This window comes from Saccoglossus kowalevskii, chromosome 15 (assembly GCF_978046115.1).
Source record: "Saccoglossus kowalevskii chromosome 15, keSacKowa6.1, whole genome shotgun sequence".
Lineage (NCBI taxonomy): Eukaryota > Metazoa > Hemichordata > Enteropneusta > Harrimaniidae > Saccoglossus > Saccoglossus kowalevskii.
Window position 1 is genome coordinate 13,257,694 of NC_140655.1, and position 24,555 is coordinate 13,282,248.

The 24,555-nt window shown below is 35.3% G+C and overlaps 2 protein-coding genes across 2 annotated transcripts in view; both read left to right on the forward strand.

Moving 5' to 3' along the window:
* The window catches only part of LOC100367057 (intermembrane lipid transfer protein VPS13D-like), an 88,597-nt gene extending 79,395 nt beyond the window's left edge, over positions 1-9,202 (forward strand). Inside the window, exons 65-73 of the mRNA XM_085508442.1 lie at positions 283-423; positions 1,173-1,309; positions 2,060-2,306; positions 2,811-2,978; positions 3,492-3,698; positions 4,445-4,695; positions 5,195-5,376; positions 6,109-6,230; positions 6,467-9,202. Of these exons, the coding sequence (XP_085364568.1) occupies positions 283-423; positions 1,173-1,309; positions 2,060-2,306; positions 2,811-2,978; positions 3,492-3,698; positions 4,445-4,695; positions 5,195-5,376; positions 6,109-6,230; positions 6,467-6,565 (1,554 nt within the window). The 3' untranslated portion in view covers positions 6,566-9,202. The remainder of the gene's footprint in view (positions 1-282; positions 424-1,172; positions 1,310-2,059; positions 2,307-2,810; positions 2,979-3,491; positions 3,699-4,444; positions 4,696-5,194; positions 5,377-6,108; positions 6,231-6,466) is intronic.
* Positions 9,203-12,349: 3,147 nt separating this feature from the next.
* LOC144349919 (tripartite motif-containing protein 2-like) lies at positions 12,350-16,180 on the forward strand. The gene has a single exon (XM_078008264.2). It carries the CDS (start codon positions 12,385-12,387, stop codon positions 14,593-14,595), a length of 2,211 nt encoding a protein of 736 aa, XP_077864390.2. The 5' UTR covers positions 12,350-12,384; the 3' UTR covers positions 14,596-16,180.
* The last annotated feature ends 8,375 nt before the right edge of the window (positions 16,181-24,555 follow it).

Genomic DNA, 24,555 nt, shown 5'->3' on the forward strand with positions numbered 1-24,555 from the left:
ATGTGTGTCAATTTGTGTGTGCGTCTGTCTGTTTTGTCTGGTATCAGTGAAGTAGATAATCATGTGCTTTACATGATGATTCTACACTTCTATAACATTCAAAATTGTACAGATTTTCTATGGAATTTTAAAAGAATTTATTCCATAGAAATAAATTCCACAGATATTCTATAGAATTCTGTAGAATTCTATAGAACTCTATAGAATTCTACAGAAGTTTTTCGTAAGGGTAAATTGACTCAGCACTTGCTTTACTGATACATTAGCTGTTTTTATCGACAGGTGGATAATCAATTGATCTCAACACATCGTACTGCCACATTATTTGTGACTCCAAGTGACCATGAGGATGTAACATTACCAGCACTACACCTCAAGTTGTCAAAAATACACAGTAACATTCCTACTGCCGAGTTATTCAGGGTACGTAATAGGAATTTTGTTACTATATTATTATTTGTAGGTTGTGCATCTGTAATGCAGTGGTGAGGCGCTTGGTGTGATCTGAAGTGTGAATCCAGTGTTTCATGTTGTAATATATTTATGTTCTTTTTCATGTATAATTATAATTTATTAAAAATAAAACAAGGTATAATGGTTTGGCTTGGAACATGTGACATTGGGTAATCTATGACCACTGATAAGGCAACAGGCCATTGCTTAATGCTAATTATTTTGAAAAAAAATTTCAAACATCACGTTTCCATTCACATCTTGTTTTTCTGTGTACAATGTCAGTCGACATGATTTCTCAATTCAGATCTTTTTTATTTATTTTGTTTAATTTTATCTTTTTCCTCCTTTTTATGAACTTTAACAATTCTAGGAGCAGCAAAATAAATTAGGGTAGTTAGGGTAATCAGATGCTCAGAATTTCTTTCCATGGTCTGATGCTTTATTTGAAAGTGGCAACACGATCTCGCTCTTAGCGAGAGAGCCACAATATTTGTTTTTGCCCTCTCTACCATCATCACGTCTCCTGTTTCTGTGACTATGGAAACCACAGTATTTGATGTAACATTTGATGCGCTGCAGGTGGAGAATAAAACATTATTTTGTCGACAAAATAAAGTTGCGTGCTCTCGCGCTTAACGAAAACTCTGCAGCCATTTGAGAATCAGGTCTGTGTGTTGAAGTGAATATTAATTATTTTTAATTTTATGTTTCTTCAGAGTTTAATTTTAACAGTACGCAAAATGACTTTGATTATTGAAGAGCTATTGCTTTTCAAACTGCTGCAATTTGCCGGTTATGGTCAGAGTGACGCAGAAATTGAGAAAATGGATGAAAACCAATACGAGAACCAACGGTGAGATTATTACTGATGTGATAGCAAATAAGCGTGACTCAAAGACGATAAAAGGACAACTTTGCTGCAATGAATGCATGGTTATGAAAGTTGTACTGTAGGTTACTTATTTACCATAATGGTCACCTCCCATGCAGATAAAGGTGTGGTAGATAACCATAGCATTTATATGAAATAACAAGACTGTTATTAAAATATGCAGTATATAAAATGAATAAATATGAATAAAAATAAATAAGGCCAGAGCTTACTCACACACCTCAATTCTGCTGATTTTTTTTGTTTTCCTTGAGTCAAGTAAAGATTATTTACAAAGCATATTAGAAACTGTATATAAAATTACATCTAAATTAGATCGATAATGATTTATACAAAAAATAAATAAAAATTTGAATCTTTTATCATTGTAACAATAACAATATCGTATCCCCACTGGGATCTAGATTAGAAAACAATAAGGATATAAGGAACAATAAAAACAATAAGAAATAAATAGTAATACTGTGAAAATATTATTATATGAATATTTTATTTTGAGGCAGCTGGTAAATTGCTTTTTATGAAGTATCTTGCAACATCAAATGGTACTACAACTATCGCTGAATTTTAACAAGATACGCCCCCCCCCCCTTTCGGTGTACTTGGGAGTTTACAACAAACAAATTACCTGAGCAATTTTTTTGTTGGGCTTGGCCTTATTATGAATTAATATTCACATCACACAATCTTTGGTTTATATATTATGTACAGGGCACTCATAGCAGACAAGCAGAATGCTAGATACTATTTTGAACTGTTAAAGCTGCATGCTACGCAGATCCGTCTGAGTATGCTAACAACAAAGCTGCCACCTGAACTACAGATTCTGAAAACCAAGCTTGGTATCCCATTGGTTAAGTTTGAAGATGCCCACGTCTATCTGGATCCGTTTGAAAGACATCATCCCTTTGAAACGAGGGATTTTCTTGTTACTGCGATACTGAAACACTATACCGAGGTGAGAGACTCATAAAGTGGTAGTGTTATTTTGTGTTTGAATCTGAAAATGTAGTACAGTACTCATAAGATGTTATATTCTAACTGAAGCTAATCATTATGTACGGTTGTTGCACTGCATCAACTCCTACCGTCAAAGAGAGTTCACGGAAATACGGTTATGAATAATATGCTAATAAGGAGTTGCATCTTATCAGCAAAAAAAATCATTTTTTAGTGATATTTTTTCAGAATGAATATCTTGCACCATGCAGGTAATTGCTTGAAATTATTATCCACAGCGATAAAAAAAATGATACCATTGTGCTATTTAGTTTTTTTCAAATACTGTTAGAGCACACATAAACTGAGTTTACCACAAAATCGTGTCTTTTAGGGCGATGGGAACTTTAGTCGAACATGAGCGCTGAGTCAAACAGGTACGGTATAATATTGCCACGTTTAGTGTTAAAATATCAGTGAGGTATCTATAACGTACTCAAGCATTTCTCTCATTTGTGTACAGGAACTGAAGAGCCAAGCTGCTAAGATCCTTGGTTCGTTTGATTTTCTCGGTAACCCAGTAGGTTTGCTGACTGACGTACGTGATGGTGTATCAGGATTAGTCAAACATGGTAATTTATTTGGATTTGTGGAAAATGTCACTCATGGTGTCTCAAATTCAGCTGCAAAGGTGAGTCCCAATACGTGATTTTCCGTTCACGTATTGCGTGAAAGACGAGGGCCGAACATCTGCTGCAAAAATCAAACGACTTGTTTTTGAACTATGGATTTCTTTTTTTATAGCTCAAAGATGAAAGAATATTGTGTTTAGATACTCTCACTTCATCGACATTGACCATCATCGAAATTGTACAGCACATTATTAAGCACGAAAATATCCTCCAAAATACTTTCGCGTTTGCCGAATCCCATGCGATGTTTGACGCCACTACGGTGCTATGACCTTTGTTTGTCCTGTTTTTACGTTTGGTTTCACGCATAGTGCAGGATCTCGCACTGAACATAAAATAGTCTATTCTTTCATACATTTAGAAGCTTGTTGTACATGTGTTACCCTAATTTCTACATAAAAGCACACTATAAAACCTACAAAATCATTTATTTTTTTATCATTGAAACTTTAAGAGAGCGAATACAAAATTTCTTGCATATATGTTTATAATTCTATTGCTTGTCTTATCAGATGACTGGTTCCCTGTCAGATGGTATCGGAACCATAGCAATGGACAGTAGACATCAAGACATCCGGGAGACGATTCGTTCATCGCATAGTGGTAGTAGTAAAGATCACATTGTAGCCGGATTGAAAGGACTTGGCTTTGGCATTGTCGGTGGGTTGACTAGTGTGTTTACACAGACGTATGATGGCGCATCCCAGGACGGTGTGGAAGTAAGTGACTTAGGCTATATTACTGTCATCGATACAAGTCTTGTTTGACATATACATCATGATTAAAATACCTTGGTTGTTTACGAAATTCAGCATCTATGGTGCTTTTCACTGAATTAAGACTTCCATGCTAACTCAAGCATTGAGCATAATTTTTTAATATGCAATGCAGCATTTTCATAGAATATTTTTTATACATCTAGTACTGAAAACAATGAAATGTAACGTTCTACATTTTGCATTCATTAAAACATTCAATCCAGGCTATGGACATTGTATTCAAATTTGTTTTTTGTCTTCAGAAGCACTATAGCACGTTCATGACATAATTTGAGTCCTATCACTGAATGCTCGCATAATGCAAAATGTTTTTTCCTTGGAAGTTCAGGCTGTAATTTGTCATTACTGTGAAATACTTTATTTTCGCTTGGGATTAATTTTCGCTGAAGAAGTGATTCAATGAAAATAAAATCCAGTGAATATACCTTTTTTCCCATATTTTACATTCAATTTGCTAAAAAATCAGTGAAAATAAATTCCATACAAAACACAGTCTTTCCAGCGAAAATTAAATCGAGCTAAAATAAAGTATGTCACAGTAAATGATCAATACTACAAGCAGTAAAAAGATGTATAATAAATAAGGTTATCAAGAAAATACCAGAAAGTATGTGTTCAGGTGGTACAGGATCACATTGTACTGCCTTCATGCAATATTCTCACAATAATCTTATATTATTTTACAGGGCTTCTTAAAAGGTCTTAGTAAAGGTGTTGTAGGGACCGTAACTAAACCTGCCGCTGGAGTCTTGGATTTGGCCGCTAGTGCTGCTGCTGCTGTCAGAGATTCCAGCAAATTGGCTCAGGTGCAACCATCTCGTGTTCGTAAACCACGTTGTTGTATTGGTCCTGGTGGTATGTTGACGAAATATAGTGAAAACGCGGCTGAAGCACAGGTGAAATTGCTACATCTGAATGATGGCGATCTAACTGAAAGGTACATACAATAGAATAACAACCACACTGGAAAAAGGAAAATTTGATGTAATCTTATTCATTTTTTGACAATGATTAATAACCAAAATGATATGTTCCCTCATTTTTTACAGTTTATGTTTGAAATATTGATTATGTCATCTGATATGGCATAATATCTCTGATTTTGGAACCTTATGGGAAAAGCATTATAATACTGCCAAAACGGCAACTATTCACTAAAATACAACCATCATTTTCTTGAAAATTAAGCAGATGACCCCTAACTTTAAGTCAATATCCTTATATTGCCCTGGAGTACAATTCACTGCAAAATCTCAGGGTATTTGCATTAATGAGTAGGCTTCTACTTTGAAGAAATTTCATAAAAATACCAACTATACCAAAAGAATAACTTTATATCAGAAAAAGTTATGGTGTTTTAAATGTTAGCACAGTGTTCACAAGTTTGAAATAGCATTATGGTGTACAAAATGCATTATGTGGTTGTTTGTTTACAGGTTTATAGCATTGGAACAGTTACGAGTTGACAGAGACAACAAAGATGGTGGCAATCTATGTGCACTGGTCAGCTCAGAGAAGGTTTACTTTCTTGGAGGAGACCCAAGCAATATTGAACTTACGGAAATTGTCTTGGTTGTTCTATATTCTGATTTATATGGGGCACAGCATATGCAGAAAGGTATATAGTACATACTGTAAAATACTTTATTTTGGCTGGAATTAATTTTCGCTGAAAACACTTTTTTAGGCGTTTTGTATGGATTGGATTTTATTTTCACTGAAACATTCCTTCAGCGAAAATGAATTCCAAATAAAAATAAAGTATTCTACAGTATTGTTTCTACATGTAAATAGCACCTCATGAAGATTTGAAATCACTTTGACGAGACGCATAAATGCTGCACTTGCGAGTACATGTGAAAATCAAAACCATGGTGCCATGGGCCACATGTTGATGTGGGATGGGTTTCTAAAAGTCAAAAATCAACAAACAAAATTATCTGCTGTTTTCACCTTGAAGATTGCTGCACATGATGAGCGCCAAGACTGCACTGCAACATGGCAAAATGTGTGTGTAAATGTGTGGAAACAAACTGATCATCGTCCGATTAGAGAACCAGGATTGGCATCTCTAAATGCTCGACATGAGCTGTAATCACCCTCTCAGCAGTGAACATAAAAAAAACTTGTTTACATTATCAGCAATGCATATTTAAATACTGCTGCAAATGGTTAATTTAAGACTACTCTGGCATGACAAAATAACTGCCATTTCAGTGTACATTGATTAATACCCAAACTTTTGCATGCATGTTTTGCTCAGATCGATAAATAAAGGTGTAATTTTGGCTTAAGGCGAGTGGTTTTCAATCGTTCTGAAAGGTAATTATCAGGTTATGTTGATTTACAGATGGTAAAGACTACATTGAATTAACGATGAAAGCAGATAGTGAAATGGGTATAGGTGCGCCGTATCATGCACAACAGAAGAGACCTCAAGTCAGATGTGATTCCAGTGAAATTGCACAAAAGGTAATGATGTTTCTGGCTTTGTAGCCGTAGATTGGTTTCACACAGTGGTGTAGATTTCAACATTATAATAAATGAAGCATTACAGTATGGTGTAAAAAGCTTTGAGCGAAGCAACAAAAAACACTCAATATTTGTAAAGTACATGGTTACCCCTCTCTTCTTATTGGATGGGGTAAACATTCTGAATTGGTTTAGCAAATGATAATAATTTAACACCAATATTTTGTTCCCTACAGGTGACTCAACTGATAAACTATTCAAAGAACCAGTATGACGAACTGAAGCAGGTATTGTCAATGTTACAACACAATACAGGCCTACAGCTGCAGATTTAGGGTATACATTATGCACACTATGGAATAGTAATTCATGTACATATATAACTCTCGTTTTAGTTTTAGTGAACTATTTTTTTTTGTACATAAATGGTTGTAATGATAATGCTTGTAAATTTTATTATATTATTGCAAGTTAAGGGGACATATGCTGGAACTTTTGACCTGTGTCCATTCCTTGGTGCATTGACATACATAGATATCATGTCTATGAATATCCTGAAAATTTGCTCTACGCACACATCCATGATGTTATACATGTTGTACATTGCAACTGGCATCATGCCACATACATGGAATAAGCAGGTTAAATTAGTTGCTGCGTATGGCCCTTTAAAACTACATAAGACGTGCATGTATATTCCAGTATGTTACATTGGAATGTTTACAGGAGGTACGGGACGATGTTAGTGAGATTTAATTATTTATTTGACAATGGATTACTAGACAAAAGATGCAGAAAATAATCAATAATTTAAATCTTATAAAATTACTGTTTTATGTCAAGCACTGCCGTTTGTAATTTTACCGTGCAATAAGTCGTGATAAACATTTCAATGCTTAGTTGATCCATACCATTGAACTATTATTGTTCATATTCTCTTTAAGACAGAGAAATTGAACGTCTACTGAAAATTATTGCTCCAATGCCCTTTGGTGTATATTAGCTAGTCTTTTGTGTGAAGGTGGAGATCAGGTGATCGGTTACTGAGGTCAAGTGATTGGTTACTTGGTTGCTGGAGTCAGGTGATTGGTTACTTGGTTGCTGGGGTCAGGTGATTGGTTACTTTGTTGCTGGGGTCAGGTGATTGGTTACTTGGTTGCTGGGGTCAGGTGATTGGTTACTTGGTTGCTGGGGTCAGGTGATTGGTTACTTGGTTGCTGGGGTCAGGTGATTGGTTACTTTGTTGCTGGGGTCAGGTGATTGGTTACTTGGTTGCTGGGGTCAGGTGATTGGTTACTTGGTTGCTGGGGTCAGGTGATTGGTTACTTGGTTGCTAGGGTCAGGTGATTGGTTGCTGGGGTTTTTACTAATCAAAAATTTTATTTACATATTTCATTTTATTTGTGAACATTATCATTGTAAAGATTGAACAAATCAGGCAAGGATATTGTGATCACTATGTTCATATTAAGAGCAGAGTTAAATTTTGTGTAGTATTTTTGTCCGAGTATGTCACACAATCTCCATTCCCATTTATAACCGATCATGCAATAATTCAAATATTGAACTATAACACCACAGCATGACAGGTAAATATTGTAAAAAAAATTGCATTCATTTGGTGCAATCATCTGTATGCACAATAAGGTGATGGTTTGCTTTGTGAACCAACTAAACCAAGAAATCTGCAAATGAGTATTACCATTGTAATAACAACAAATAACTGAATAATCATTTATGTTAATTAAATCCTGCTGTATATCTGATGGCTATAAGGCTAAAAGAATAAAAGTTGTGGGTTTGTATTTGAAAATATCCCGAAACGGTTTGACAGTTGATAAGAATTATGACTTGTGTGATTTTGTTATATTTTATCACGAATAATAAAACTATTTGAAAATAATGATCATATTGGTGTGGCTTCTTCGGGACATGCAGGTAGTAGATGCAAACTATAACTTTTATTCTTTTAGCCTAATTGTTATCAGACTCTGTTCTAGCTAACTATATGCAACTGTTTGTAATATTTGGGTTTTCAAAGTTACAATTATCTATTATCATTCTTGCTTATTTGTAACATGACATCAGTTTGCAATTTTGACTGCAGGTATAACTCTGTGTACAAAATGTAAATTTCAATATGCCTCCTTCAAAGAACTCGAAGCTTTGATATGAAATTAAACTGCTCAATTCTATTGCAGTGCTTTCCTACTACTGTAAAATGCTTCATTTCAGCTTGATTTGTTGAGCGTTTTATATGAAGTCTACCGTATTTTCACTAATTCTTGATGAGTTGAATGTAAAATATAGGAAAAAAGGTATATTCACTGGATTTTATTTTCACTGAATCATCCCTTCAGCGAAAATAAATTTCAAGTAAAAATAAAGTATTCTACAGTAAGTATACAATAAACAATTCATATATTCAACATTGTGTTCCTGATGGGCTGCACATCTATAACATCTCCTATTTTGCAAGCTCTGAGTTTGAAGTCGGCCTTTGTGATTACATCTTATCTCAGTAAAGGTTTATCAGTGTCAAAAAGATTTGACTTGAGAAAATAAGTTAGACTCTGAAATAGAACCTTAAGTGTATTTAAAGTCCTGCAATGGGATATTACGATTGGTCAAGAAGCACAAGGTGGGTCTTACAGTTTCCTGATATGTTTTTGTTATTTATTCTCTATAACGCTTAATCAGTATTTTTAGTTTAGTTTTTTTCTTTCCACTTTCCAAATGAGTTTCTACAACCAGAAATTTTTAAAAATGAGAATTCTTGTGACTACAATGTTGGTGTCCATAGGTAGATGTAACTTACCATTACAGATTATTTTAGATACACAATTGTTTTATAGAGATTTCATTACAATGTAAATAGTTTAAAATTTATACAGTATGTAATTTCAAAGTGTACAGAGATTTTGGTGATTTCATGGAATAAACTCACTCACAGATGGTGTTCAATAATGTTATACAGCTTGTTCTGATATTGATGTATTGATTTGGGGAGGGGGGATCTGTATGGCCCGGAGTGATGCTATGTTTGATGATTTAGGCACTGATGAAGGGGAGTCATCTCTGAATATAAAGATATTAACGGGCGGCAGTCGTTGTGCCGCGTCCTGTTCGATATGGGACTCATAGCGACCTATACAACGCCTGTAAAATACATTTACATGAAATTCGAACATGCACTGCGCGACGACCACCGCGCTTTAAATATCATGTTTTTGAGTAGCATGAGGGACTTGCCGTTTATTAAACAACCCATCAATGATAAACTATTACAGTGAAATTTATGTTAGTGACCACTTCTATACAAAGACCACCTGTCTATAGTGACCGCTTTTACACAGTCCAAAACATAATGTATGAGCAACCTGTATATAAAGACCACCTGCCTATAATGACCACTTTAAGGCAGTCCCATGACATTAATGTATGAGCACCATGTGTATAAAGACCACCTCTCTATAGTGACCACTTTTAGGCAGTCCCATGGCATTAATGTATGAGCAACCTGTATATAAAAACCACCTGCCTATAGTGACCACTTTTAGGCAGTCCCATGGCATTAATGTATGAGCAACCTGTATATAAAGACCACCTGTCTATAGTGGCCACTTTTAGGCAGTCCCATGGCATTAACGTATGAGCAACCTGTATATAAAGACCACCTGTCTATAGTGACCGCTTTTACACAGTCCAAAACATAATGTATGAGCAACCTGTATATAAAGACCACCTGCCTATAGTGACCACTTTAAGGCAGTCCCATGACATTAATGTATGAGCACCATGTGTATAAAGACCACCTCTCTATAGTGACCACTTTTAGGCAGTCCCATGGCATTAATGTATGAGCAACCTGTATATAAAAACCACCTGCCTATAGTGACCACTTTTAGGCAGTCCCATGGCATTAATGTATGCGCAACCTGTGTATAAAGACCACCTGTCTATAGTGACCACTTTAAGGCAGTCCCAGAACATAACATATGAGCAACCTGTATATAAAGACCACCTGCCTATAGTGACCACTTTTAGCCAGTCCCAGGGCATAACATATGAGCACCCTGTGTATAAAGACCACCTGTCTATAGTGACCACTTTTAGGCAGTCCCATGGCATTAACGTATGAGCAACCTGTATATAAAGACCACCTGTCTATAGTGACCACTTTTAGGCAGTCCCATGGCATTAACGTATGAGCAACATGTCTATAGTGACCACTTTTAGGCAGTCCCAGGGCATAACATACAAGCACCCTGTGTATAAAGACCACCTGTCTATAGTGACCACTTTTAGGAAGTCCCAGGACATAATGTATGAGCACCCTGTGTGTAAAGACCACCTGTCTATAGTGACCCCTCTTTCAGCAATAATTTTGCTGCTTCATGTCTGTTTAGAGACCAAAATATTAATTATTTGATTTGGATTTTAAATAAAAGTTTTGTTGCGAAAGTACCATTTCATTACATTCTAGACAAATGCTTTATATGTCAAATGTATGACTTAGTGATCCATAAAAAAGAAAATCCAACCTTCATATAAAGACTGCTTTGGATAATCGCTATACACAGGTTTGACTGTATATGGGATACATCTTGTTCTGAACTTTGTTAGAACTAAGCCTATATTGGGACAACTTGAATTCGAACTTCTCCAACACGATCACACTCGTACTGGGGCTTGTAAAAACAGCATGAACAATTGACTAGGATTTTATTTTGTATCGTTGATTGTTGTTAGTGAATGACATGCATTGTTTCATTTACTACGGGAAATACATGCATTCAATTCAACCAAGGAAGTTTTCATTGGCGAAAGAAGATCTTTGAGTTTCTTTGCTCAATCACGGCTATTGCCATTAGCTGATTGGTCGAAACTGGCTGTAGAATGTTATAGCTTATTTATCACTAAGGCATATAAATTTATAACAAATTACAAGTTTAAAAATTTTACAACTTGTAATATTAACTTTATAGAAATAGTCTAGACACTCACATGTAGAGGGCGGACTATAAATCATATTGAAACTAGTACTTCCTAAATGTTTCCGACCGGAAAAAGGAATACAGGTACAACCTGCGTTGGCATAAGTATAAATTTAGTCGAAATTAGTGCACGTAACGCTCAGATAAAAACTTGTAATACTCGTGATTTCCATTAGAAGAGCACATTGGATTGTGGGAAAATCGCATTGGGTTATGGGAAAATCAATGTTTATCAACACAAATGGGTTTTGAGAAAGTTGGTCATAAATCACGTGGCAATGTTCACTGATTTATTACGTGGAATCATGAAGTTACAGTTCCACGGTAACATGAACACAGCATTCTTGTGCGTGTTACAGCATAAATACAAGACAAAAGAGACCATTTTCCGTCTACTGCGGGATCCCACTTTATGCGCGAAATTGACTGTAAAAACAGCACAAACAAAGACTATACATCGCAGTAAAGTCAGAACTTCGCGTGAGATTCGACAAACGTTAAATAATGTTATACACATTTGATGGTGGTCAATTTTGCTGAAGGACGGGTCTGAAGGGTATATCAACGATTTTTTGTAGCAGGCGTTCAGTCCACACTTTTCAGGAGCTACGCGAGATCTCGCAGTGAACGGAAAATTTTATGAAATTTGTAGAAATTTAGAAGTGTTTAAAATATTGGGTATCAAGTATGATTGATTCTGTGCCGAGGGATTTCTCAACCCTAACTTTTCCCCATCCCTTTAAGAACTTAATTGTTAAAATATATTTCTATCAGAGGATATTAAACCATAAAATTTAACAATATTTTCATCTTTTAGATAGTACTGGTACATATTTGTAGTAGAATGTTATTCATTTCAGATTTGTTAACAATAAGTCATAGTTTAACTTCCATTGAAATTCTCTCAACTTAGTATATATTGTATAATTTCAAAATAATATTTTCTGAACGAGGATGAACATTGTATTGACCATAAATATTTGGTATGACCAACTTTACGGCACATCTAATTCTAACCCGGAACACGTTCGCCAACTCACGTGTTCTGTCCTTCATTGTATAAAAATGACCGACTTTTTCCCAGGTATTTATGTCACGTGATCACCCCATGACATACTAGAACCAATAAAGACTACGGTCGGTACACACGTCTTATCATGGCTACGGCTGAATCAAAAACACTTGAAGAAATCGATGACAACTTTCTTGTCTGTACGGTGTGTTCTGAGAGATACCGTAATGCCAAGATTCTACCGTGTCTGCACAGTTTCTGTGAGCAGTGTATCCACAAACTGGTAGAGAAATCGGGAGGTAATAATTTACCCTGCCCAGTGTGTAGACGAGTTCATGACCTTCCAGAAGGAGCCAGCAGTGTGCAGTCGAACGTCTTTTTAAACGAGTTGGTCGTCTTACTTGGAAAACGAGACAAAAAGACAAACGAAGTACAAAAATGTGAAGGATGTCAGCGAGATCCGATGACCACCCATTGTATTGATTGTGCAGTAGGACTATGTGACATTTGTATATCGACCCATAAACGACTTCCGTTTTCGAAGTCCCATAACCTGATGTCACTACAAACGTACAAGGCTGCTAACACTGCTGCTGTTCAACCACCTGTTTACTGCGGTAGTCACCCTGGTAACCAACTGAAATTCTATTGTGATACCTGCGATGTTCCAATTTGCTTGGAGTGTACCGCACTAAATCATAAAATAACTGAACATGATTACCGATATCTGAATGACGCTGCCTCCCAGTATGCCACGGATTTGACCAAGGTGACAAACATGCTAGCAGAGAAAGAAAAAGAAGCGAAGGAGAGCAAAGAAAACGTTCAGCAGATGACAGAACTGCTAGAGAATCGGTTTAGTGAACAAGAACATAAACTAAATGTTCACATTGAGAGGGTGGTGGCGGAAATCACGGCTAAAATTCGTAAAAACGGAGAAGATTTACTACATGAAATGAACAAGATTTTCAGTGAGAAAAAACAGAATTTGCATACGCAACTGAAAGAAATGGAAATTGTCGAAAGTGATATAAAACATGCACGTGACTTTGCCATACATCTAATGAATTATGGGAATGTTGCACAGCTGATGTCTGCTAAGAAGGGAATGACGTCACAGATAGATGAACTGCTTAAACTAGAAACCAAACAGCATCCGGCTGAACACGACTACATGGAGTTTCAAAGCTATGATGACTTCTGTGAGACCAAAACTCTGGGTGAGATACTTCACAACAAATACATTTTGGAGATGAAAGATGTATCCACATATCATAGGATTGGTGATGATGTATCCATAACCATGGCAACAACTGGTGGCAATGTGGTGGACTGTGTAACATTAAAACAGAAAATCCAATCTGAAATGATGACTCCACTCAACACGACAGAAGAAGTGGAAGTGACTGACAATAAAGACGAGACTTGTAGTCTGACATATCAGGCTAAGGTAGAAGGGGTGCATGAATTGACAGTTTTAGTGAATAACAAATCAGTGCAGGGTTCACCTGTTAAGATTAATGTAATTCCTAAGAAGGGGTTGATGGGTAAATATAGTGGGTCAGGATCGAGTAAGTTTAACTATCCTGAGAGTGTCCTGATAACCAGTGAGGGGAATGTATTAGTTTGTGACAGTGGAAATAATAGACTTCAATTACTGACTTTGAATGGAAAACATAAACGAATGATTCAATTCACTGGTTTTAATAAACCATTCTGTCCATACTTTGCTGCAGAGTCACAGGATGGTAATTATTTCATAACAGACAGTAATAACAAATCAGTAGTTGTATGTAATAACAATTTTGAACTAAATAAATGTTTTGGCAGTGAGGAACTGACATATCCTGTTGGTATTAGCATTAGCCCTGTGAATGGAAGGGTGTATGTTGTTGACTATACTTTCCATTGTATAAGAATATACAACCAAGATGGGGGATATATAAAGTCATTCGGATCACAGGGTGATGGGGACTGTCAGTTTCAATATCCTCATGGAATTACTACTGATAGTAAAGGTAATGTCATTGTGGCAGATCAAAACAACCACCGCATACAAGTACTGACTGGTGAAGGAGAATTTCTATTCAAGTTTGGAAGTCAAGGAAATTCTGATGGTCAACTACAGTATCCTGGGAGTGTAGCTACTGATACAGATGGATATGTGTATGTGAGTGATTCCAGTAATAATAGGGTTCAGAAGTATGACTGCCATGGTCAATTTGTATGTCGTATTGATAGTCCTGGTGATGGGTTGAGAAATCCCTATGGTATCTGTGTCACAAATGATAAACCATTTGGTAAGGTTGTAGTGGCTGATTATAACAATCACTGTATTAACATATTTGCACAATAGTAAAATTATGTGCACAAAAATTAATAATCTTGAATAATTAACCTAGCACACCCAAACACATCTAATTAATATTTTTTATCAGTTGTTGAAACATGTGACAGTGAATATATGTATCATAGAAATGTATTATCTTTACAAATGTGACGTGGTCTCTGCAAACCAATGTAAATTTATGTTTTAATAATTCAGGTATGATACAACCACAGTAGTGTTCTTGTCATTATGAAATATACTTAAATATGATTTATTAATAGGGTGTGTTTCAAACTGATTAAAACAGATGTAAGTATAGGCTCAAATTTTGTTTTATCATTATTTTTTTTTATTTACATTTTATTGTTATTTTTGTTTATGACTTTTTTGGTTTTACTTTCTGTTATTAAATATTTTTCATTTTCATATATAAAATTAAAAAATAACATTTTCTGCGTGTTTGAATGTAGACAATCGTTTCGGCTTCCCTATTTATTTGTTAAAATTTTAATTTGCTCATGTTTTTGATTGATCGCTGTAGAGGTCGCCGACTAGGATCTCTAATCAAATGGACCGGCAGCCCTGAGCTAAAGAGACCATACACTTGATTCGAGTTACATTTGCCGAATTAATTCTGAACTGGGCGACGCAAATCCGGATGAATCTTCATAACAATTCAAAAAGCAATAGATAGTATAACAATATGTCAGATTTAATGTGTGTATTTGTGCCCATAGTGTAGTGTAAACAAGTGGTAAGGTATAGTAAGGGGAAGATTTTGTCTCCGTTGTCGGCGTGAGTTTTGACTTGTTATGTTAAACAAACATGCAATGATGGCCAAGTTCGATATTGTTGCTTGCATAATTAATGTGAGACGGCTCCTGATTGGCTTTCTCTTGTGGGTGCATTAACTCAAGTAATTTTTATTCGATCAGTTTCAAATTTATATATGTTATAAAGGTGTGAGGATAACTAAGTTCAATATTAGTTCACTTTACATGCATAATTAATGAGATATGGAATAATTATTTTTTCAGTTAAAACGTAATTATTGTTAAAGTTTTTTTTTAGTTAATAAAGAAAAGTATTTTTAATGTTTTGAAATTCAATCCGTCTAATCTGTATCAGTATTTAATCAGAAAATCCATGCTGTAATAGTTGTTTTGAAATCTTTTGGAATTTTCCATTGTTGTGTGACTACTATACATTTTCATCTTATTGGAACCAATGCCATCTTAAGTTCATTATAGATCTGTTTAAAGTTTATTTTGAAGCACAGAAAGATACTTTTTTTCTTTACTTGTTTTTTTTTTTTGAGTTAATATTTGACCTTTGTGTGAAGTTACTGTATGGTAATTAGATCTGTTTACATTATACTGTGAGCATTACTCTTCTCAAATATCTGCAGTGTTTAACACCTTTACACTTGTCCTTTATATATGTATTGGTACTGTCATATCACCCTGTTCACCAATCATTGATGTAAACATGCTTGTAAAACCATGTTCAATTTTATTAACTGAATCGCGCACTCTATATTGTATACTTCTAATAAAACTTAGAATAAATATATTTTCCCCGTGTATAGTGCATTAAATCCCGGCATAAGAGTTATTTTGCTTCACTGTCATCTGTTTTTTTAGCATTTTACAAGTGGTTTCCATAAACCATAATAAAAACATATTTCTACATTGTCAATTTTCAGTACATCAAGACATCAAAAAGTACATCGTAAAACAATACATATATTTTTTTCACCGTATGTCACGGAGTAAAATATTGAGATATTTGGATATATATTCTTGTCATATGACACAATGGTACAATGCCCTGAAACAGTCAAAACATTGTATTTTATTGATCGATTTGTTTCTGAACTGTGTATGGTGATCCCATATTGTTTAGTTAAAGGGCGGTGGTCGTCGTGCCACGCATGCGCTAGATATGGGTATTGTATAAACAAAGATGGCGACTGGTGCGCAGGCCAACGAGTACAAAGTGATAGGTTACCAAACTTTAATTAGATATTTGTATGTGACTAGTAAGAATTGATGGAGTCACCGGCGGTCAAAACTTGATTTCGTTAGAAGGACGCATTGGATTGTGGAAAAATCAATTCGCGACGCGACGACCACCGCCTTTTAAGTCATCTAATCCTGTACCAAATCCTAATAATACTGGTTTATAATGCCATGATAATGGGGTATGGAATTTAGGTCCAAACAGCCCTCCACGTTCCATACACCTGTCGGAACGGGCGTCATTAATAGCGCTATAATATTTCGATCTTTGTATTGTACTTATCCGTAAATTCCACATTTTGTTGGCAACAAATTTTTTAATTATTGTCACGTTTGCTGCGGGCGTTAGAAGGATAAGATAGACTATTTTATTTGGCAGATTTGGAACACTACATGTTGCCACAGCCAAAAAAACAGGAATACAATCCAAACAAACCATACAATTCTAAAATTATATTAATGCAAAGTGCGCTAAACATTGACTAGTAAAAATAAATTCAATACTACATTTGAAAAAAAACGCGCTTTTTTACATATGCGCAATTCTTGAAGCTAGAAAATTGCAATGTAAAATCACAGTCCCTCTATAGACTATGGAGGGACTGTGGTAAAATGTAGTATAACTAAATTATTTTTAAATGTGTATTGTTTTCATATTTAATGCAAATGAAGTAAGTGCTTTGTTTATAAATGTTGACATTTATTTTCTTGATATGGACATCATGGTATCAGTCATTGTTACACGCACAACACGTGTATCTCCACAGTGAAACAATGTATCATTAAATACAGATTATTACTCTGCTGTTATATTCTACGTCACACACCAAATCTACTATTACCATACTCACTCTATAACAAACAGCAGTTTACTTACCAGCTTAGCAGTAAATACAGAAAGGAAAATGTGTGTCGTAGTCTGGCTCCAGTCGGGACGATTCTTTTAAAACATAGGTGTAATTTTTAATTAAAAAAAATATTCTCCACACTCACAACGAAATCCCCACTCACCACGAAATCACGGGGGGTCGCCGCAAGTGGGGTTTTTAATAAAATATATTAATGAAAATATTGTTATATATGGAAATATTTTTTTTAATTCACTTGAGGCAGAGAAATAGGTACTCGGGAATAGTTACAGTTTCTCCATAGCTTGTATCTGTATCGCACACGTAACTACGACAACACGGTAGATTCATTTAAATGTTTGCTCCAGGCTTTATTTACACCTACTAGCGAAAGAAAATAACGTTATACATTTGGAAGAATCTGAAATAAACTACGCCCTCTAGTGTCGCATTAGCCAAAAATACCAAACTGTAACGACTCATCGTATTGTCAACATTAAACCAATCACAGACACTTCCGTTGAGATTATTAATAGCATATGATGTCACCTCCGGTAAATGATCTATGGACTTGTTATTGAGATATAACTTTTCGCTTACGTAAGATCTGTGAAATCTCTGGGTTGCAAATAACTCTATGCATCTCTCGGTATAGACTGGCGCAGTCGGGGCGATTAATTTGTTTTTGTAGTTTAAAAAAATGGAAGTGTAACTGCGAAATCACCCGACGAAATCGATTCGACGACAGCGCATATATCAAACAATGCCATCAACTCACGCTAACACAGGTATTGCCTACGTCCATCAAAATGACATCACACAAGCCGGATAAAATGTTATGTTTTTACAATGATCAAAAGCTGCATCCGAAATGGCATTATTAGTTTCCTTACAAAATAACCGTTGGTAATATTTAATAACATAATAATCAATGTCCACCATAATCGGACAGCGGCCAAGTTCAGTCCTACAAGGAACGTCAGATGTCTCCTGTGCGTTCACTATTAATCACTACCATTCTTCTACCATTCAAGTTTATCTACCATTCTGTCACTCACTATTATTCACTACCATTTATCTACCGTTCTGCCATTCACTATTATTCACTACCATTCTTCTACCATTTATCTACCATTCTGCCATTCACTATTATTCACTATCATTCTTCTACCATTTATCTACCATTCTGCCATTCACTATTATTCACTACCATTCTTCTACCATTTATCTACCATTCTGCCATTCACTATTATTCACTACCATTCTTCTACCATTTATCTACCATTTTGCCATTCACTATCATTCAATACCATTCTTCTACCATTTATCTACCATTCTGCCATTCACTATTATTCACTACCATTCTTCTACCATTTATCTACCATTCTGCCATTCACTATTATTCACTACCATTCTTCTACCATTTATATACCATTCTGGCATTCACTATTATTTACTACCATTCTTCTACCATTTATCTACTATTCTGCCATTCACTATTATTCACTACCATTCTTCTACCATTTATCTACCATTCTGCCATTCACTATTATTCACTACCATTCTTCTACCATTTATATACCTTTCTGGCATTCACTATTATTCACTACCATTCTTCTACCATTTATATACCATTCTGGCATTCACTATTATTCACTACCATTCTTCTACCATTTATCTACCATTCTGCCATTCACTATTATTTACTACCATTCTTCTACCATTTATCTACCATTCTGTCATTCACTATTATTCACTACCATTCTTCTACCATTTATCTACCATTCTGCCATTCACTATTATTCACTACCATTCTTCTACCATTTATATACCATTCTGGCATTCACTATTATTCACTACCATTCTTCTACCATTTATCTACCATTCTGCCATTCACTATCATTCACTACCATTCTTCTACCATTTATCTACCATTCACTATTATTCACTACCATTCTTCTACCATTTATCTACCATTCTGCCATTCACTATTATTCACTACCATTCTTCTACCATTTATCTACTATTCTGCCATTCACTATTATTCACTACCATTCTTCTACCATTTATCTACTATTCATCTACCATACACTACCATTCATAAACCATTCACTGACATTCTTCTACCATTTATTTACTATTCATCTACCATACACTACCATTCATAAACTACTATTCAGTACCACTCATCTACCAGAAGCATATCTTGTATACGTAATTCCATTCACTCGTATACACTCATACTTAACACATGTAAACCTTAATAGATCGTCAATTTCATATCCTTGAATAAATTGACACATGATTCATATTGCTGTTTGCAGGATGTGTGGATTTACCATTACTGAGTCCTAATGACAGTTTTTCCGTCCCTATGCCTCTAACATACTGGAATCTATATGTGAGACCTCGTCAAGACTGGGGTGTTCTATACTGTGAGGAACCAATACATTGGAGGAATGTGGCTAAACCTGGTGAATCACGTAGTAAGATTGTACAGTGTTTGAGACCAGGCACTGACAAAGGAGGAAACTTCAGGTAAATTTTATGTCAAATACCTACAGTTGCATTACAGTATTTCCAGGTCCAGGTCTATATTTTGCGAATCATGTTAATCACTATCAATAAAATGCTATACCTAATTGGTGCCAGCGATTCTCATTAGAAGGCGGCACTGAAGTGCGATCTCTACATGTAATACAGCATGGCCTGAGACCTGATTAGTAACAAATACTTTTTTACACCCCCTCTCCTCAAATCACTGCTTCCCTCCTCCTCAATCACTTCAGAATGAATGCGACTACAAAAATAACTCATGTGTGTAGAAAATTTAGTTAACTATGGTCGTCACACCAGGCATACCAAGATTAACAAAAATGATGACTTTGATTGTAGGAAATTCCTAAGATGATTGGAAAACATCAAAGAACAAAACAACAAATGTCGCTGTACCTTTGATGGTTCACACAATGTTTTAAAACTGTTTTCTATTTTCCACCGCAGCATTGCTCAACAATATGTAAATTTTGAGCATGGTACAATGTTTGAAAATTTTTGTTTTTGTTTTCACTTCACTTTCTGGTGTAATTTTACATCATTTATTGTACTTATGGCATTTATATATGTAAGCCCGATCACTGTTCATTGTTGATTTTAGAATACCGGGTAGGTCAAAAAATTCCTGGGTGCTCAAATTGTTTTTTATATAACCTCAAATGAAAGTAATTTTCCCCCTTTGTTGATATCATTTCTTCAAGATAACCACTTTTTAAAATTCGTCTTGTTCCCTATATGGATGGCAGCCATTTTGAAACACAGATGGATTGTGTAAAGACAGCCATATTATGACATCACATCTTTTATTATGCAAATTCAGAAAATTGTTAAATGATAAAACATGAATAATTCAACTAAGGTGTATTTATTGCATGATTGTTTAGATTGTGTGCCTGCGTGAGACGTGATGGTTTCCCAGCTGACTTTCCAAATCGTAAAGGTACAGAGAGCCCACGTGTCGACTCAGCTCAGCAACCTGGACACACAATTACATTGTTGCCACCAGTTGTGCTCACAAATCTGTTACCGTATGATTTGAACTATTACATCAAAGGCACTGATATCAGAGGACAAATCAAACCAGGAAAGGATGGACCAGTCTACCAGGTATGAACCAACTTTTTTTTAAACCAAAATCATCACCAGATATGTTCAGATTTGTTTGATTTTTCTCTAACTTTGACCAAACATGATGAATTTACAAAATTGAAAATATTGATATTTTCACATATTTGATATGTTACAAGGATGAAATTTTCACTAAATTCAATCTAAATTTTGGACCAAACAGACAAAATGTGGTTTAAGTTTTTGATCAAGAAAATTAAAATTTTCAAAATATTTTTTGCTTTGACTATAAATTGTGTGGATGATGCCTGAAGTTGGTTTTGGTAAAAGGTCAAATGTGTCAATGAGTATTCAATTGGTACTGTACAGTGCTGCTTTCGCATAAAGTCTTGTATCACTTTGCATTGGCAATGCAATATTATCGCATCATTGTTGCATTGGAAACATTTGGTTTGCATCATGATCATCACGTTCAGATACAAGATGACAGAATTTCAGTCATTCTAATGTTAACAAATTATGATCAAGTATCAGCTTCTCAATCCATATCTCTGACATGTTTATGTTCCAACTATAAACAAGACTATATATATATTAAATTTGATAACTAACGGGGACTGTGCCATGCATGGCTTGTTTCATTTGCATTGACACATTGTTACCTTTGTGTTGCATAGCATTAAAGGTCTTGAGCAAAAGAAAACAAATTACAAATCATGATGAATAAAATTTCATTTACCACAAAGGTCACAGACATGTAGTGAGCAAAAATTTACATTTGCCAATTTTCTGAAGTGGGTGCCTCCACTAAGGGAACATATGTTGAAGAAAGTTTGGTATTTTTTTATTTTATTTTTATTTAGTATCACTTGTACGCCAGCTGACCATGGTGGCTTAATTGATTTATTTGTCTAGCAGTTTAGTTATAGCAGAGTTTACTCTGGTTTTCTTTTCCATTGCAGGCTGATTTGAGCCAAGTTAGCGAGTATGGATTTGGTCTTGAGAACTATCCTGAATGCAGGGAGCTGGTGATTCCAGTGAATTTCTACCGAGATTACAAAGTCTCTGTTCGTGTGATGGATAACCAGCGGAGATTGTTGTTTCTAAATGTGCAAATTGAACCAAGAGCTGGGAAATCACTCAAGGTTAGTGTGTGGATTAACCGCTAATCTTTCATATCTTGCGGTAGTAGTGAACTAACGTGAAACAAATTACTACATTCGTTTATTACAATCTATATCACACGGCCATGAATTGGAGATCCTCTCTGTGTGTTTAATATGTTTTCCAATTTTGAGGCAATGTACATTTTTTTTTACTCAACGCATATATTAAACAAAATGATAACAGCGAGAAATACCCGGTAACTGAAGAAATCCCGCCAGCAAGAAGAACAAACAAGGTTTTCTGCCATGCTACACATGCTACAATCTATATTCCGGTTGTGAATGTAATTTGACATGGGCACCGTGCAGGCATTTTCACAGTGACACCTGTCATTAGTTGAACCTTTATTAGCTTTAATACAGAAATTAAAAAAACAAATTCGCTGTATTTTTTTTTTAAATCTGTATTACCGGTAATCTATAATTGAATGTGATCAAATTTTAATCTACAAAGTTGCAGTTAGGTAATTATTTCAAATTTTGGTTGCTGCAATTGATTTTTTTAAATGAAAAGAGAGATGATTCAAATGAGGTTTTTTTCTTGTAATTTTGTCATATATGGCTGTCTGACGGCCACTTTCATGTAGCAATTCAACAATTAAATTGAGAGACAGCTGACATCGAAGTTGTTTACACATGCACGTTTTAATGGTTTGCCTTGAGATTACCTCAAACTGTTTCTGAATTATTCTAAAATAATTTGTAACTATAAATTTCAGATATCGATATCAGCGCCATATTGGTTGGTTAACAAGTCTGGTATTCCACTGGTATTTCGTCAAGATAGTGGGAAAGGTGATGCAGCTGGACAGTTTGAAGAACATGAATTGGCAAGAAGTTTATCCCCATTGTTATTTTCATACTCTGATAAAGAATGTCCATATTTGTAAGTAAAACTACCATCATATAAATCATTACAATAATACCGGTCGGTACTCAAGCTTTTCATATACTGTAAAATATTTATTTTAGGTGGAATTAATTTTCGCTGAAAAAATGTTTTGGGTGTTTTGTGTGGATTTTATTTTTTAATATTAATGACATAGTTTTCGCTGCTTTTTTCACAGATGTACAATGCGACTAGGTAAAGGTGTACACGGTGAGGAAGGTATACCTAATTGGTGTCAGAGATTCTCATTAGAAGGCAGCACTGGAGTGCGATCTCTACATGTAATACAGCATGGCCTGAGACCTGATTGGTAACAAATACTTTTTTACACCCCCTCTCTTCAAATCACTGCTCCCCTCCTCCTAAATCACCTAAGGATGAATGCGACTGCAATTATAACTCATGGTGTGCAATAAATTTAATGATCCATGGTCATCACACCAGGCATACCAAGATTAACAAAAATGGTGACTTTGATTGTAGGAAATTCCTGGGATGATTAGAATGCATCAAAGAACAAAACACCGATGGTGACAAATGTCGCTATACCTTTGATAGTTCACACAACAGTCTTTTGTTTTCTGTGTTACTGTGAACTTCCAGTTGACTGTTTTTGTGGCATTGCGAACGCGCAATCGTAATTTTTTTTGCCATTGCGAACTCACAGTTGACTGTTTTTGTGACATTGCAAACTCACAATCATCACGCAGTCGACTGTTTTTGTAGCATTGGAACTCACATTGGTCCATTTTTTTGCCATTGCGAACTCGCAGTCGACTGTTTTTGTGGCATTGCAAACTCGCAATCGTCATTTTGTTTGCCATTGCGAACTCGCAGTTGACTGTTTTTGTGGCATTGCGCACTCGCAATGGTCCGTTTTTTGGCATTGCGAACTTACAGTATAGCACCTAATGTTCATAAAATTGTAGCCCCAATATATATATATGAAAACAATTAATTCATTATTGTATTTTAGGGTGTATAACATTGGAATTGACATCCGTAAAGGGTTAGGAAGATACCATGAGACGCAGATTGTAACCTTTGTACCTAGATACCAATTGGACAATAGAAGTCGATTTAAAATCTCATTTGCTCAGAGACATTTTGTCAAGGGATTGGTGAGTAACAGCAAAAGGGTTTGATATGTAAGGAAGTTTGTGTCAAATTGAAGATTATATATCATGTTCATCTTTCTTTCTTTCTTTATTATGGGTTCATGTCATCAGGATATCAAAATTATAAAAAAGAAAAATTGGGGTTACTGTGATGATACAAATCTTAATATTGACATAGTGTTTGAATGATTTGCATAGTTGGACTCTAGAGGGCAGTCTTCACCTTTCATTGAGTCTGAATAAAAATGTGTTCTTTTAAGTCCTGATTTGTACCGCCTATTGCATGGGTTTGAAGATTTTGATAAATTAACCATTTTCCGT